General features: G+C 39.2%; 2 protein-coding genes across 3 annotated transcripts; one reads left to right on the top strand and one right to left on the bottom strand.

Moving 5' to 3' along the window:
- Window positions 1–98: 98 nt before the first annotated feature.
- Window positions 99–10478, bottom strand: cfap91 (cilia and flagella associated protein 91). Its single transcript, XM_026145681.2, has 17 exons — window positions 10285–10478; window positions 10099–10175; window positions 9678–9826; window positions 9422–9502; window positions 9227–9283; window positions 8970–9139; window positions 3278–3455; window positions 2905–3062; window positions 2644–2805; window positions 2397–2530; window positions 1817–1930; window positions 1664–1735; window positions 1426–1572; window positions 1122–1343; window positions 742–890; window positions 567–658; window positions 99–397 (listed from the first exon to the last, which is right to left on the bottom strand). Exons 1-17 carry the CDS (start codon window positions 10370–10372, stop codon window positions 192–194), a joined length of 2256 nt encoding a protein of 751 aa, XP_026001466.2. The 5' UTR covers window positions 10373–10478; the 3' UTR covers window positions 99–191.
- Window positions 10479–13666: 3188 nt separating this feature from the next.
- On the top strand, window positions 13667–18242 carry si:ch211-214p13.9 (cell surface glycoprotein CD200 receptor 1). Of its 2 annotated transcripts, XM_026145682.2 has the most exons (7): window positions 13667–14073; window positions 15103–15150; window positions 15709–16017; window positions 16867–17133; window positions 17220–17307; window positions 17403–17445; window positions 17568–18242. In XM_026145682.2, exons 1-7 carry the CDS (start codon window positions 14007–14009, stop codon window positions 17634–17636), a joined length of 891 nt encoding a protein of 296 aa, XP_026001467.1. In that variant the 5' UTR covers window positions 13667–14006; the 3' UTR covers window positions 17637–18242. The 2 variants fall into 2 exon arrangements, with proteins under 2 accessions (XP_026001467.1, XP_026001469.1); XM_026145684.2 differs by lacking the exon at window positions 15103–15150 and having other exon boundaries at window positions 13669–14073.
- Window positions 18243–18319: the final 77 nt, after the last annotated feature.

Raw genomic sequence — 18319 nt, 5'->3', positions numbered from 1 at the left:
GTGGTGGAGTAAAAGCAGAAAGACTTCTTCAAACATTTCATGTCAAATTAAATTAAATTAATTACTGCTTAGAGTAAAAAAAAAACAACAACCCAGAATGATTATTAAACCATCACTTTAATAATATCACAACAACTTTTAGACATTATAGATTGCAATGCAGAACACTTTTAATATTCTAGTCCTCTCTTTTACTCAGTTTGAGCATCGTGCTGCTCTGCTTCCTTCCCCTGCAGCGGCTGGCTCATTGTCTCTTCCAGGACTTGACAGGACGCTTTTATACCAGGACAGGTAAATTTTGACGCTTCCAGAGTACTGTTCAGGAGCTCAGGAGCATTTGAAGTCCCTTGAATGATGTTCCGAGCTGCCTGTAAGTGTCTATGCTGCTTCTGGTGCACTGAAAATGCAAGGTCAGAAAAAATTAGGAAAGGATTTACCTTTAACTTAATCACTCCATCAACACTCCAATAAGTCATTTTAATTTCTATTTTAAAAACAAGGGCATTTATCTTTTACTAGTAAGTCATTTAATGCATTTTCGTGTGTTTCTAATTCTTGCTACAAACCTCTTTCCCTGACACCGATCTTCTTTACCTCCGGGATAAGGAAGCTGTACACCAGCTCAGACACAATCTCCTCCGACTGAAGATTATCCCGGCTACTCGCACACAAAAGTGATGTTTGTTAGTGTTACAATTCCTTAACACCAAGCAGCGACAGATATTCGAAGGTGCTTGTTACCTTTCCTCAATGGCATATGCGATGTCGTTGACCTCCTTTGCTCTCTTGTGGATCTCCTCCCGCGCCTGCTGGTCGGCTATGTGCTCAATGGTCCCCAAGATGATGTCTTCTAAATACATGTCCACAGTCTCCTGATGTACCTGTACCACCTGTGACAAGAAGTGAAGGGAACCCACAAACTCACACACCTTAAAATGGTAATAATAAGTACAATAATTGACAAAAAAAATAGAAAAATAAGTACGTTTTAATAAGCGATTTAGAGCTCAGTGACTCAGCTTGTTCCAAAGAGTTGGTGCTCTGACTGCAAATGCTTTGTTACCTCATTGTTACTGATCTCTGTTACCCTTTTACAACAGAACAATGACATGTGCACATACTTCTCTGAAGATCTCGTCTTCCTCTTTGCGTCTTCGCTCCTCTACCTGCCTCCTTCCGCTCTCCTCGGCCTCTTGCATCCGACGGTCTCTCTCAGCCAGCAGTGTAAAGGCGTGGATCCTTCGCTCATCCTGGAGACGAATCAGCTCCTTGGACAATGTGTCAAACACTTGTTCTAGTTCCGCTCCTACTACTCCGGCTTGATGCGCTTCCTGTTGAAAAATCTGAAAAGATGGAGAGAACGGGTATAAAGGTTGTTTGGATTTAGTACATTTTTGTCCACGTGGTCAGGTCCGTGTGTTTCACCTCAAGTCTGCGTTTGTCTCTTTGTTTATTCAGCATCATGACGTGCTCTTTGTCTGCCTTCTGTAGCTCCTGCTCTTCCCTCTTCAGGGCATGGACAGTCCTCAGTTCCTGGATGAGATCCTGATGTTTCTCCTTGCCCTTAAACATCTTTAGAACAGCAGAGATAAAAGTAAAAAGATAAGTGCTCAAAAACTGAGCAAGACTGAAACATTTATGTAGGAATGAAACACAGGTGGACCTCATACTGGATCCTTCGTCCTCGCAATAGTTTCTGCAAGAAGATTACAGCAAGTTCTTTCTCTTCTTCCCCCTAAAAAATAGAGAAATATTAATACAATAAATGTAATATTTACAAAGGAAGTCTCAGTAACAGTCAGAATAATTAACTGACCTCAGGTGGTGTTTCCACTGTGGGAGTGACAGGATGAGGAACAGGCGTCTCCTTTCTGAGAAGAAAACGTAAAGTCCTCAAAGATGCGTGGTCATCCTGCTTCTGCTTCAGATTCTGTGGAGCCAGAAGTGCCAGTATGTATGTATCTAAAACTTCAAAGATATACTTCAAGTGGATCTTGCATCAAACAAAATGGCTAAAATGTCAAATAATGACGTTGCTGTATATACATGAGCCAAAAGCTCAGGCTTCAGATTCCTGCCTGGTCTCTCACAATTTCTTCTGCTCTTGGCTCTGCCTGATGTTAATGAGAGCAGAGATCTTTACTGTGGTCATAACAGGTGCACAGAAGTACCATTGACCTGCAGTTCAAACCTTGTGTCTCCATGAGATAGCCAATCAGAAGTGTTGACTTCAGCTTGTTTCAGTGGGTGAATCGCCAGAGCCCAGCTTATGATAAGTAAGAGTTATTTTAAACTGTCAATTATTCAAAACTACTCCAGTAGTAATAAATATTGCATTGGACCTGAGCAACGTAGATCCACTTTAATGAACATCTATATTTTCTGTTCTGCCTTACCTTGTATTTCTTCAGCAACTGCACAGCTCTGCTCTCAGGAGGCTTCATCACATCCTCGGAGACTTTGGGTTTTGTTCTTTCTCTCTTTGACTTCAGTACTGAAGCACTGAGTTGCGCCTCTAGTTCTTCTAAACCTAACAAAGAATTAAAAATGATCTTAACAATGAATTTATGAAATTATCTGTGTGTGTTATACTGGAAATTACATACAAAATTTTTACTTCTGCAACAGCATTCAGATTCAAACCTTCATATGTGTCTAAGTAGCGTCTTGTTGACAGCATGCTGTTGATGTTCCTGTTGGGAAAAATGCCAATGCGGATCCTGGGGACATACGTCTGAGAGGCTATGACGCACCGTTCTAGCTTCCCCTCCACATTTTTCCTCTTAGCTTCTAATTTTCTCAGTGCTGCAGACAAAAATAAGAAAAGAAAAACAGAGGCAGTTGCCAAGGAGTGAGACTAGATATTAAATAATATACTTAACATTAGAGGGCTGGACGTCTTACACCTGTTGTAGTCAGCGTGTATTTTGTTTAGCTTGGTCTCCCTGTCTTCCTGGTGCTTAGAATATATCTGGTTCAGTCTGTCATTTGTGACATCTTTCTGAGCCTCATCTCTCTGCCTCAGAAGGTCCTTTAGCACCTCTAAACGAGCCTCTTGCAACCTAGCAGAGAAAATGTACGATAAAAACACAAAACACAACTGCTCCTTATCAGAGTGACAGGAGTGAACTGAAACAATGAAGGTGTGAAGCAATCAATACATGATGAAGTTTAAATCTGTGCCAAACAGTGCATCACCATCACTTTAAGCAGTAGGTTGCATCCCTATTAGTGTGTTTTCCAGTTAGATTAGCATTTCAGGTGCACTATCACTCACTTCTCGATTTCGCCTTCTCTGAAAGCCCACTCTTTGGCCTCCATCTCTTCCATTAAACGCCTCCTCTTGTCGAGCTGGCTCAGGTCACTCAGTGGAGGAAGACTGGCCTCCCAAGCTCGCTTGGCACGGGCACGCTGTATCATTTCCACTTCTGCAAGGCCTGCAGGCAGACCGTGACCTGAGGAATTTTCATTCAGAAAAAAAACTAATTACCGTATGCAACCCTGTCACAAAAAAGCAACACAGCTTAAAATGTAAATATATACAGATTGCAATCATAGCCCATATTTGCCTAAAAATAAACTTGACGCAAAAGTAAGGAAAATTTGCATTTTTTGTAACAAAGAAGAATCTTCTCCAAGCATGACATCCCAGTGAACTGCAAACCCAGACACACCCTCAGACAAAAACTGGTTCATCCCAAGGACAAAACTCGTAAACACAAGCTAAGCAATAAAGTGTATGCTGTGCAATGCAGTGAGGAACAGGTGGACCTCTAGTCTCCTGAGACCCACCCTATTCATTTATGTTCTCTGTCACGACATTTGTTTGTGGTCTGTGTCTTTTGACTAATTTGGGGCGATCGTGGCTCAAGAGTTGGGAGTTCGCCTTGTAATCGGAAGGTTGCCGGTTCGAGCCCCAGCTTGGACAGCCTCGGTCGTTGTGTCCTTGGGCAAGACACTTCACCCGTTGCCTACTGGTGGTGGTCAGAGGGCCTGGTGGCGCCAGTGTCCGGCAGCCTCGCCTCTGTCAGTGCGCCCCAGGGTGGCTGTGGCTACAATGTAGCTTACCATCACCAGTGTGTGAATGTGTGCGTGAATGGGTGGATGACTGGATATGTAAAGCGCTTTGGGGTCCTTAGGGACTAGAAAAGCGCTATATAAATACAGGCCATTTACCATTTAATTTGAGCTACCCTACGAAGTCCTCATGTGCTCAGTAGAGGACATCCTGGTCTTTCCAATGATATCTCATGATATCTCATGTGTTTGGGCGGCTTCTTCTAGTGCCAAAGATGCAGGAAATGACAAAAAAAAGTTAAAGCTGTTCTTAGGAAGCTACTCAATAAATAAAAGCAAGAAACAACATAGAAGAGCCACCTCGAAAGGACAACACTGGGCTGTACATCTGCACCTAAAAGGTAAAGGTCACTCTTTCAAGGATGCCAATATTAACATTTTGGACTGAGAACATAGATTGTTTGAAAGAGGAGTAAAAGAGGCCATCTACTGTGAACAACCATCATTGAACAGAGGGAGTGGCTTCCCAGACGCCTCAACCCCCACTCATATATTGCGTCAGCTGACCTCAATAGGTCACATGATAGGGTGAGACAAGTTCTTACGGTGTTTTCATCAGAAACCTCTGGGGGTAACATCACATGCCTTTTATCACACCTCGGGCTCATGTGATGACACACATTATGCTCTTAAGGGACAATCCCCACTAGGCTTTCAGTACCTGTGACCAGGGGCACCTCAAGAATTTTTTCATAAGGGTGGCCATACGGGGGCCATTAAAAACAGAACAGTGCAGGGGTGCAGCGAAGGGGAGGGGGTAATGATGGGAAATTGTGAGGAACGTACAAAGTGACACAATACGAAACCTTTTAGTTTTAGAATTGAAGAAGCCTCTTGGATGAGAGGTGAAACGTCTTCATGAAAGATGTCTAGTCGCTTTCCTTTCAAGCTCCTTGGAGTACCATGACCTGAGAGCCCACACAGACACATTTTCTCATGTGCTACTGAGTCAGTAGCAGAATAAGCTGCTCGCCATAGGCAGAGTCAATTTGGAAAGTTTTTCAAGCGAGCAACCCACATAGTCAAATCTGCTACTTAACCTAGAAATCCATTTTCCTTACAAACGTGGCAACATTTAAGGGAAATAAACAGGCTTTAACTGTGTAAGAGGTATTGCCATGAAGCACTGCCACAACTAAGAAATAATCAACCAAACTACTTGTACTATTTGTGCTAAGTGTAGTAAAAGATAAAATATCAAGCATTGACACTGAGACACTTCATACTTAAAAAAGTATCTTACTTTATAACTTGATACTAGAAAAACATTTTAAAATAGCTGGGACAACTAACACACTTAAAAAAGATTTAAATTATTTAAAAAATCCCTTTAGTACCATCACACAACTGAGCTAATCAGTAACGTGACAGGTTATATAAACAGTCCGAGCAACAATTTAAGAATAAGAGGAGTCAGAGAGTGCAACGTCCCCAACATGGCAAGGGCTATACCAGGGGTCAGCAACCTTTTACACCCAAAGACCTACTTGGACCCGGTTTCCACGCAAAAGAAAACACTGGGAGCCGCAAATACTTTTTGAAATCTAAAATGAAGATAACACTGTATATATTGCTCCCTCTTCACCGTCGTGGTGAAGAGGGAGCTGAGTGTAAAAGCGAAGCTCTCAATTTACCGGTCGATCTACGTCCCTACCCTCACCTATGGCCACGAGCTGTGGGTAGTGACCGAAAGAACGAGATCGCGGATACAAGCGGCAGAAATGAGCTTCCTCCGAAGGGTGGCTGGCCTCTCCCTTAGAGATAGGGTGAGAAGTTCGGCCATCCGGGAGGGGCTCAGAGTAGAGCAGCTGCTGCTCCACATCGAAAGGAGCCAGCTGAGGTGGTTCGGGCATCTGACAAGGATGCCCCCTGGGCGCCTCCTGGGTGAGGTGTTCCAGGCATGTCCCACCGGGAGGAGGCCCCGGGGCAGACCCAGGACACGCTGGAGAGATTATATCTCTCGGCTGGCCTGGGAACGCCTTGGTATTCCCCCGGATAAGCTGGAGGAGGTGGCTGGGGAGAGGGAGGTCTGGGCCTCTTTGCTTAGGCTGCTGCCCCCGCGACCCGGCCTTGGATAAAGCGGATGAAGATGGATGGATGGATGGATGGATATTGTTTTTTTTACCTTTATGCTTTGTGTGAACAACTAAAGTAAGTAAGTAAAGTTTATTTATTAAGCGCTTTTCACAGACAGGCAGTCACAAAGTGCTGTACACAAATATTAAAATAAACAATACAATCAATAGACATTATACACAATGTAAAAGATCAAATGTAAAGAATGTAAAGAATATAAAATACGTAGATCAACAAAAGGCTTGTTTGAACAGAAAAGTTTTTAACTGCTTTTTAAAAGAATCCACAGAACAACTAAGGTGTGTTGCTTATGAAATCCATGAAGTGCTACAGAGAAAATTACATTTTATTTATGTAATTAACACATTTTGAACTCTTAAAGAAATATAACAAAAGGAAAAACACCCAACTGAACTAAAATGATCCATGTAGCAAACAAAAACTGTTGTGATCCGCCACCCTTATATCACCTTTGGGCTTTTGAAGCCTTGGCCTGACTTTTAAAAAGTAATTGGAAAAAAAGCACTATGCTGCTAAAAAAAAAAAAAAAGATATTTGCAAAATTCTGCCTAAATATGTATTTTACCAGGTTAATGTGTGTGGCGGGGCGTGGTCTGCAGCGCCGCTGCAGGGGAGTCGGACACACCTGAGCGGCACCCGCAATCACGCCTCGCCGCCTTAAAGTCTGTGCTCTCTCTGCTGTTGTGTTGTCGGGCTGTGAGCTGAAAAGCTACAGCCGGCTGTATGCGTACAGCAACCGTGTGTGAAAAGTGGTCAATAAAGAGATGCTGAAAAGCGTGTTCATGGAAACATCGTCGGGTCTGCCGTGATATGTTTACAATAAGACTTATGGTCCCGAACCTCTGCGCACAGCGTCTGCAAATCGGGGCTTTCATCTTTACGCAGGACTGTAAGCTTTCATCTGTGAGGCGTGAGCGGTGTTTGTTTTTAACATAGTTCACGGTGGAGAACAGCTGCCGACATAATGTGGATCCGAAGATCCATAATTGGCCTACCTGGGTTTGAAAGTCTCGATAAATGCACGGCGTTTCGGCGGGTATACCGGCTTCCGCGAGTGTGACGCTTATTTTGAGCGATGAAAAAATAATAAGATATAATTTTATTTTCATATTTCAAAATCACAATAATCTTCCAATTTAGAACTACAAGTTAAAAAAAGAACTAAACACAAATAAAATGCACTTCAGCTAAATACTTCTAATTTATTTTCCCAAACCACCCGGAGCCGCAGTATAAGGACAAAAGAGCCGCATGCGGCTCCGGAGCCACAGGTTGCCGACCCCTGGGCTATACTAACACTGATACTTTATGCTGATGTCAATATTGTTAATATGGAAATCTAGTGTAGGACGTTCATCTTTTTGTGACATTGGGAAGTCATATAATGTAATGAAAAAATAATGTTTTAAAGAGCATGTTTATGACCCAATTTATGTGACCCTGACCTTTGACCTTGAAGCATTATATGCAAAACTTGTGTATTTTATTATCTTTACCCATATGATTGTAGCAGAAATGTCTTAAGATTTAAGATATATTCATGCAGTGTGAGATCTTGTGAAACTAGTTGTGATGTCGTAGGCCATCGTATTGAAAAATGAAGAAGTGCATTGTACAGTTCTCTCCAAACCCTTTTACATGATATATTACTAGATACGGCTTCTTTAATTTTTTTCCAAGCTCAGCTTTGACCTTGGGCACTAGCAGTGATGAACTGTGGATGCTTGATAACAAACATTTACAGCAGACAGACAAACAAACTGCACCAATTACATTTGTCGGGGGAATTTGTGGGGATAAGGCACTCTGGACCCAAGGCACAAACTTGAGAACTGAGACAATAAAAATTTCTCAGTTTAAAAATATGATATAGTCACTTATAGGCATATTGATCAATTGTGCAGTGACAAATGTTAGCAGTGTTATGGTAAAGCAGACAGACTGCAAAAGGTTCCACGAATATGTTTAAGGCATGGTTCTATCTTGTGAAGCAAAGCTCAACTTTATTTATGCATTTGCCTTATGATAGGGGTGTCAAATATAAGGCCCGGGGGCCGATATTGGCCTGGCAAAGATCCAATCCAGCCCGCTTTGGAAAATATGAAGGCGTGCATCAATTTTGGGACTTTTAAGGGTATTTTCATTCATGTACACCTAAGTAATCAAGTAACCAAGTAATCTATCAAATTAACAATTAAATGACAGAAATGTTTCTTTTTTTACTGTCCACTATATAAATTTTAGTTTAAAAATAGATTTTAATCAATGAACAAAATCTTTATCTTGTTTTATAAATACAGGGCAGTGTGGGAAGTGAGCTTCCAGAATTTTTCTTTCTGTAATTTCCACATTTATCATTTAGAAAAACTGAGACATGCTGTTGAAATTGAACTTCTTCATCTTATATTAAGATATTTCAGTGATCTAATGTGCAGTTAAACGTCTTTACACTAATAGAAAGTGGAGTTTCAGTTATCCCTCCCACTCAAGATCAGCGTGGGTTGTATGTATTTTACTTGTACTTTCTTCCTACTAACTGTGACTTGTGGATGATGAACCTGTTGATGTTAACTATTTGTTTTTGCAACAATTTGTTTCTCAGTGAGTTTCTTATGCACAGGTTAGCCAGCACAGATGCATTATAAATTATGTTTAGTAAGTAAAAAAAAAAAAAAAAAAATAGGATGGAGAGAAGAGAGCAAGATAATTATACTGCCAAGATCTAATAAAGTTGCTTATGAGTGTACCATCACGGTTCATATAACAGATAAAGAACACAATAAACATGCCTATACCCCAAGTCAAAGCTGCCATCTGCAGGAGCTCTGAGGGAGTAGTCCCGGGCTGAATCACATACTCGGGGCTGTATGGGTCTGTCTGTGTTTCACTTTCCCTGTAGTCTGTCTGGACCCCAACAGTGAAGTGGGTGGGTTTTTGCTCAGCATCAGACGTTATAAAGTCTTCTCTAAGGTGACACAAAAAACAGACATACTTCCAGAAAAAATAGCACAGCAGAAACAGCTGCACAACAAAGTAATGCAAAGAACCTCACCTCGGCAAAGCATAAATCACACTAGGAGGTATCTGCTGCCCAAAGGGAATGAGAGGGCTAAAGGGAACAAAGTGAAATACTATGTCATAGACTATACTGACATCTACATAAGTGGGGCAGTATGGCAGTTATCTTTAGTTTGTTGTGTTAGGAAAAACAGAACAAACAATCAGATTCTCAACTGGCTAGTCAAACCGTTTAAAGTATTTGCAGAAATCTGCTCCGGTTACACGGCACTCCTTGGTTTTCAGCCATGTTTGAGTGTTTGGAGAAATCCTGTCAAGAAGATAATCAAGATGTAATATATACATATTTTATCATTTATAATATATAATAGAGACATTAAAACATTACTTTATTTATTTTATTTATTTTGTCTGTAATGAGAGAAAGACTACATCTTAAAATGAAGCAATTTAGTAACTAAGGCTTCATGTGCATGTTGTGTTACCCAGCCAGCTGCTGCAGGGCCTCTTTGCGCTGTTCTGTGTGGCCTCGCCACTGAAGATCAGTAAAGGCCGGCTGCGGGACTGCAGGGTCTACTTTAACAGTATAGCGTGGGTTGTCACTAAACATGGATGCAAACTCTGGTATTCTCCTCTGAGCGAAGAAGACGGAAACAATGTTAAAGAGTGCATTTCACATTTAATTTTTAGTTAAACAAAAGAGACAAAAAAAGCCCCTCTATATTATATTCAAAAGGTGGAAGAAAATATACATTATTACAATACAAGATAAATGCTCTGTATACTACAGGTTTAAATTAAAATAAAAATAAACTATAATATAATATAATAATGACAGCATTTTAAATCAACTTATCTTTTATTTAAAATGTAATAAATTTGAAATAAAGTATAGATACGACTTACTATTCGAGACCTGGACGCAAAGGCCTTGAAACTGGCCTTGGTGTGGTCTGCCTCCGATGACACTGTGTGAACCGGATCTGTGGAGGAACAGTTCAGGTGATGGCAACCGAAGCAGCTAAGTTCAGCTATTAGCCGTGCTCATTGGTGTGTTCGTTAGCTGTGCTAGTTAGTTCAAAGCTTACTCACCGTACAAGTAGTCATAAGCCCGTTCATGCAAAACAGCTGTACCAGCATCATTCTGCTTGGTAAACGTGTTAGTCACAGATGCGCACATTTTCTGTATTTAGTAAAACAATTGAGTATTTTTACAGCTAATTTTACATGCGGACGGCCCCTTCAACGACGTCGTTTTGACACTGTAGTCATGGAGACAATAAACTGACCGTCCGGAAGTGGGAGGATTAATCTCGAGCTTTCTGTTTACTCTCACCGGGTGAAAGTTGGAAGTAATTCTTGGACAGCATACTTTGGGTTTTTATCAAAATTTGTTAGTGTAATATTAATTTAACTCCACATGTCATCATTTAAGATTTAAAGGACGTTTCTTCCTTCGTGATTTCATCTAGGAGAGGATTCAGGGTCTACTTTTCCACCGGTGATCGTTTTTTTATGTCTCTTCTTTTTCATCCCTAGTAATAATAAATAATGAAGGGTTATATTATTAATTTTAATTAGCAGGATAGTTGAATAACTTTCAAAATTGCTACAATGAATTTTTGTACTTTTTACCAGCCTACAGTACCACAAACGTCACAACCTACATATAAACTACCTACATACAAAATCTGCTGTATCTGCTAAAAATGATTATGCCTTAGGCCGTGGGCACATCGAAGAAGTTAAACTCCTTAAGTAGGTCAGGATTTTTTTTCCTAGTATCAGTTCATATAAGACAGCAAAGACTTTAAGACTTTAAGAATCAACTTTATCAACAAATTCAAGTAAGTGTGCACATTAATAATTGTATTTTATTTTTTTAAAAAGAAAGAAACAAAGTAAAAAAAATGCTACAAAATGCAGTAATATAATCAAAATATACAATAAAGCAAAAATACATATACACAAACAGTACATCAATATACAAACAATGCAGGATATAAAAGGTTACGAATGTGACCTCTTTTTATTAAAAAAAAAAAAAACCTAAGTAAGACAGCAACAACTGTAAAATTTAGGACAGCAGTCTTTAAGAATTAGTAGAAGGAAGGAGTGAAAACGTAGTTCCTAAAAATGTAACTACCACAAAAGCCTAGTAATCTAATCAAAATATATCTACGATATAGAGAAAAATATATATGTATGGCGCCAGAGTTACATCAATGTGAAAGGAATATAGAATATAACTGGTCATGAAATGTAACTGGTTTTATTCCATAACGGCAAAAATGCAAGAATTCAAAAGTAACGTGTCAGCTTGTTACTTAGGACATTTTAACATCTACATGCACAAACGACCTCACGTATGAGTCAGAGATGATAAAAGTTTCCATTTAGACTAGGGTGGAGTTGTCTGACAGTGTGAAGACTGAAAAAGGTGACCCTACAAGAAGTGGAAATAATATAGCTAAAATAAACCCAAAGAAAAACACCCTCTATGTTCTGTCAGATAAACAACATAGTTAATACTTAGCTGATTTAATAGCTGTGTTTGTAGCAAGAAGTAGTAGCACACAAGAAAATGAAAAACAAGAGTGATCTGATCCCCATCTACATATACCGGATGACCAGAAAATTATTTCCATGCTGATGAAAATTCTCTGTATGACTACACAGTCACAGCAAATCGAAAAAGCTCTATGATACCACATGTACTGTATCAGCGATCAAGAGGATTCACTTCATGTAAAAAGAAGAAAAAAACAATTAAAAAATGCTGGAATTTGAAGCATGTTGCCTTTCTTTTTAAATATGAACGAGGCACTGGCACACTGACCTTCACCCAGGATTTTACTGGACCATTCAGTGAACACAGAGGTATCAGCAGCATGCCGTACTCTTCTATTAAATTTAATGTTTCAAATCTCTTTACTTTGTGTCATACTGAACTGAAAAATGTAATAAAAGCAACCAGCAGCTTTTCAGCTGACCAAACTAAAGGCAGGGGGACTTCACAACAAGCAAGTGGCACATGTTACTGCACTAAGGTTTCGTTATTAGGGTAGATACAAGGCTTCAGGCTCTCAGGGATGACACAGCATGGCATTGTATATAAAATTATTTTTTTCTGAACCCCTAAACTTTCCAGGCAATTTTGCTAATACTGACGTAAACTTCTTAAACTGAAAACTCAGAAAAATAACTGAAGAAGAAGAAAAAAACAAAACAAAAAGAATTACGTGGAGCAGACCAAAATTGTCTGACAACTTCTGTTTTTTTTTCTTACCCTCCGAGTTATATTTTTGGGTAGCCAAAAAGCATGATTTTGACATCAACAGGAAGTCACTTATCAAAGGGAAGCAGTGTATGCACGCATGCATAGACACATGCACAGTCTGTGCTTCTTATCGTTAAAGCCCAAAACATAAGCTCTTGTTGTTTTTTTCGCTCCTTTTTTGGGATATGTGTGCAATACTGCTGACTGAAGCAACAATAGTTCACAGATGAAGAAATTGCTATTTTTTGGAAGAACTAGTTCCTTGTCCCATGTGAGCCAACTCATAGTCAGCTGAATTTCTGTCTATACATGAAATAAACATGGTCTAATATTAGATCCAAGAAAAAGGAGAACGGCAGTTATTCATTTAAATACCCCTCTTTTTTCAAGGTCCCAGCCCAAGACGAAATTAGGAAAGGATGAATCAAACTCTGGCTGGTTAAGGTATGTGATGTATGAGTTTATACTAGGACATTTTTTTCACCGTTTTTGCCTTTTGTTTCAGCTTTCACAGTTGGTCACACTTAGAATACCCACAAGAGAAGGATAAGCCGAGCTATCGTTGCTCATCTGCCCTATCTGAACTTATATGGGACAGCTAATATCAAGATTTCTCATTGCAAGATGTATTTGTGAACCACAAACTCTGCATACGGCTTGGAGACCTTAACCGAATACAAGCAGAATGATTGCACCATTTGTTTTCAGTTAATGTGTGCAATGTGCAAACTGGAGATGGAGTCAGTAATAACACCTGCACCCACATTAATGCTGCATGTAGGCAAGCATGCATAGCACGAGTCTTATACAGCAAAATGTTCTTACACCAGCAAATATGAGACCACAGCAAGACTAACATTTGTCCTACTCAGCAGAAATCATTTCTCTCATCAAATCTTTCGAAATACTGATTAAACTAAGCTGAACTAAGCAGAAATACATAGAATGCTTCATTTATGTCACAAGAAAGGATAAATGTGAGTGTACCATACAAAGTACCAGTAAGCTCGTGATGAATCATCACCTGTGATTACGAACGTGGAGACGAACGTTGAAAGAATTTCATAACGTTGCTCTATTTTTTATGTGTGTGTTCACGCACACTGCTTTACTACATACTACTTTAGAGAGCACAGCTATGTGTCTGGCAAGTGAGGAAATGGGTGTCTTGACTTATCAAACGTCATCCTGTGTGGGAGAAAAAGGCAAGATGTCTCAGTGGAAAGCGGTTTGGAGAGCGGGGATGAGAAAGAAGAAGGGAGGGATTTGTTAGTCACACGATGTATATATTACTGTGTCACAAAAGACTTCAGGTTTGTCTGAAGTCTTTGTTGGAGGACATGCTTCACTTAAATCCAGAGCTTGTTGGGAATAGTAAGGAAATGAAATGGCAAGATAACGGAGGAGAAAGAAAATGCATCTTGGTTTGATGTTACTTTAGAGAGTCTAGCACTGACGGTTTATGTCAGGCCATACTTGAGGTTTTACGGTGTGAGCAGCAAGTTTACAGAGGAGCACTCGAAGACACGCAACGATGAGAGAGACTATGTGGATTTATGTCGTGATCCTGTTCTTGTCTGAAACACAGAGCGTGGAATCAGGTTTGACATGTTCACTCATTTTTCTTGCATTTGTTTTTCAGCTTTCACTACTTACATTTTCTTAAGAGTGAGCAACCTTCACAAACGTAATACATAATGACAAACTCCATGCGGATTCATGTGGTTTACGACACAAGTGAGACATTTTTAAACCTTGAAAATGTTTTTTTTTTTTACCTTTTTTGTGTCATTATACTCTGCGAATGTATTTTAGTGTCAAATATGTGTAGCATGCATAATAACAGAGGTAATTAGTGTTAGATTTGTGGCTCATTTCTATGAAGTGGGTGAGTTGTAAACTGTAAGTGGTTGTGGGCCTCCTGAGATTTCAGTGAAATGGTTGTATTCTGATTCACAGCGTAGACAGTGTGTGGAAAGACTATGCATGACAGTGGGCCAGAGCAGAAACTGGCAGGGGGAAAAGGTGTTCCATAACAGAAGTCAGCCCCGTCTTTTCTGAATGATCAAACTGCCTGGTACTACCCTGGAAATCTTGATTTCACATCTGGGTAAAACTATGATGCAGCTCTTTCTGCATTGTAAGGGGGTCTCTGTTTTAGAGTTGTGGTTTTGTTCACTCACTTTCTGCGTGGTCTTGGTTTTACACCTGTCAGATGTAAACAACTCACTGAACACATCCACCTTGAATTTTCCGTTTCACTTATATGAAATACCGACTGTGTCTCTGGCTTCTGGGTAACGTGGAAGATTGTGATTAACCTTTGTCGGCTTTATAAGGAGCTGAACTTTAACTGTGACATTTTATCGCCCCACATTCGGTGACTGTCATGTTTGTTTGTTTTTTTCAAAAGCTTAAAAAAGTGCAGTTTGTCTCACAGCTCTTTGTTGTTTAACTCTCCTGCATGGCCATTCAATTCATGTTACATCTTAACCGATTAAACTTCAACTAACAGACGACCATCGCTGCTGCTCTGCTGACTGAGCACTTCAAAATGAATATTTTGTTGCTACTTTAATTACTGAAACATTCTACTAACTTTTTCCTTAATTCACCTTCGTCTCTCTCAGGAACTACTGAAAGGGCCCCTGTGAACACCACTTTTCCTCCTATCACTGGTAACAGTCTTTCCCCGTGTTTCTATACTGCTACTGTTCACTATGAGTAAAATATGAAGTGAGAAAGTGTGACTAGCAAAATGTGAAAATGTCAGTACATTATGTTTAATTCCTTTTCTACTGCTTATTGTGTTTCAACCATTGCACAACCTTCTTTACTTAAAATGTATTAAAGCGAAAGAAAAAGTGCTTTAAAGCACTTCAATACTTGTTGAATAAGAAAGGTGCTATTTATTAGTCTTTGTCTGATTCATTACCGCTTTTCGTTCTTTTTCCCCTCTTCCTTTTTTATTTTCCTTTTTAAAAAAAAAATTTTTTTGTAATATATAAAACATTTTTTTGTAGTGCTAATTAGACAAATCTTAAAAATTATTACAAAAAAATAAACAATGTTATGATTTATTTTCTATCTGTGTTTGATGCTGCAGCTTTATTCTTTAAGTAAATATATTTAACATATGCATAACATAAACAAATACTTTCTATTTTTTCTTTGCTTGTCTGCCTTTTTTGTATATACTAGCAAATCTATTATTCACACTTCCTTTTTTTTTCCAGAACGCAGAAATGAACTTTTCAGTAATGGGAGTGATGCTAATCTGACATGCACCGATAAGATGTGGAATGAGACATTTTATGTTATCTGGAAAATTAAATTGATTAACAAAACCCGTTGTGAGATCAACTTTGACAGTCATGGTCGAAACTCAGACACCTGCAATGATGGAAAGTCACTCCGAAACACATCCAATTCTCAGCCATATCTACACATCCCAAAGTTCTCAGAAGATGATGTGGGAATCTACACGTGTGAGTTTGCTTACAGAGGAGGAGCTACCAATTGTGAAATCCACGTGAATATCACAGGTAGGACTTCTGTTATAACATTAGTCACACACCTTGGTACCTCTATTGATATATAAGAATACAGATAGTTGAAATATCAGCCTTCTACCATTCAGCTTATACCTCATAAAGGAGTAAAATGGATATGCATTTATGTTGCTCTGCAAAGTCTTTTCGGTGGCACATTTTTAAAAAGTGATCTTCAGTTTGCCTTTTTTGGACACAAACACATTGTCCTCTAGAGCTGGGATGTGGAACTCATTTAACATCGCGGGCCACATGCAGCACTTTGATCTGAAGTCCTCTGAATCAGGAAAATGCCTCTCTCTGTGAGCGTAAAGAATTTTAACTGCACATTTAATCTAAGAAACAGAAGTGCGGTTTCAGCAGCATGTCATGAAACATTCAAATGCTGCTGCAGCAGATAAAAGACATCTGAAATTTATATAATAGATCGTGAAAAACAGGCTTTTCCTCCAATTTAATTGTTATTGTTTACCTGTTACTTAATTATGTTGGTGTAGTATGAAATACAATAGGGGAGGTCCCTTATCACTTGGAAAAAATCTAAACCTTGAATGAATATACACTTATTTTCATTCAATTATCCAATGGGAGCGATTGGCCAATTCTGGCTCCCGGGCCTCATTTTTGACAACTCTGCTCTCAATGGATCACTGACTTCATTGTTAACATTCTTCATTTAGCACATTTAGATATTTGATCTGAAAATGAAAAACAAAGAAAAATGAAAATAGAGCACACCATGCCATGCAAATCCTATTTTGTGGTGTGGTTAAACTTCTAATATAGGAAGCTTAAACGATTTGTTTTTGTCGTTGTTTCTTTTTTTTGTCTGTTTTGATTTAGTGACTCCTGAAATAAAAGCCTGGATAGAGTACAAAAACAACACAATGGTAGCAGTATGTAGAGCTGAAAATGGAAATCCTGCAGCCAACATCAGCTGGAATCATGCACGAAATTCTTCTGTGCAACAACTGCCTGGGATAAATGGACTTTTTACAGTAGAAAGTCGTTTGGAGCTTCCTGAAGGCATAGATCCAGAAAACCTGAGCTGCACCATCAGTCACCAGAACCTGAACAAGATTGTATTTTTGGAATATCAAAAAGTTAAAGGTCAGGCTTCTACAAACGGAGGCACAAAAGTTACACAACCATGTGCATTTAAGGTATTAACAAACATTTCATTTGTCTCCCTACAGTTTATTCTCTCTGGCTGTATGCACTCATAGCTGGGATAATAATTGCATTTTTAGCGGGACTCTTATTTTTTTTGGTCATGAAGCTGAGGTAACAGGTTTAATTTAACAGAAATTGAATCAAAATAATAACTTGTGTTCTGAGAGTGTCCAGGTTACTGAACATGTTTGTGTAACTTTTGCCAGGCAACACCAACAGTCAGATACCTCCTCCTCCAAATCCCCACCGGTAGGTAAAACTGCCTGTATTTTATAGTTCTGGTTGTTGACTGCACTTTGTCATGTTTTGTTAAAGACACCTCCCTCTGTTCTATCTCTTTTGTCTTCTCTTTTTTTTTCTTTTTTTTGTAGATAGAGGATGTGGAGGAAGTGGAGCCCTATGCTAGCTATGTTCAACGTGTGAACTCTATCTATAACTGATCTGCAGATATGTTCACAATGACAAAAGAAAAAGAAAAAAGAGCGTGCACATGCATCACAGCCTAAATGCAACAAGTCTTTGTGAGAAACTGAGGGCTGTGAAACTGAGAAAGGGTGAAATAGTAAAGAGAGGGAAGGATCAAAGATTTTCTCTGAAAGAGGAAAGTTTCTCGCTTTAAATGTATCCTAATAAACACTTAACTAATGGAACGGGGGATGTACCTGATGTCTGCCCACCACTTTGTGTGGGTCTCAAGGAGAACATTAACTAAAAAATGCACTGAACTGCTGAAATGAGGAGGCTCTTGAGCCACATGCAGCATGTAAGACTACAGAACTACAGACTTTTGATAATGCTGATGAAATATATTAGCTACAATTATGTACAAATACACTTATTTAAACATTAACAGTTAAATAGATGATCATTTCTTACATAGAATCATGCTGGAGTGGCTACAGTAAAAGCACCAAGCAACGAAAACATGCATTTTAATCACATAGCTGTCTCAAGGTAATGTGGACAATGCCATGTGAAGTATTTATGTTATGTATGAATGTGAGATGATATGATTCTTTGTATTAAAGTGCATGTATAAATGCTGACTTCATTTTAGCTACATTCTTCAGACTTAGGAACAACATTAGTAACGCTGCATCAGAGCAACTCAGCAAGATACACC

Source organism: Astatotilapia calliptera, chromosome 16 (assembly GCF_964374335.1).
Source record: "Astatotilapia calliptera chromosome 16, fAstCal68.1, whole genome shotgun sequence".
NCBI lineage: Eukaryota > Metazoa > Chordata > Actinopteri > Cichliformes > Cichlidae > Astatotilapia > Astatotilapia calliptera.
This window is presented reverse-complemented; position numbering and strand designations above follow the sequence as displayed.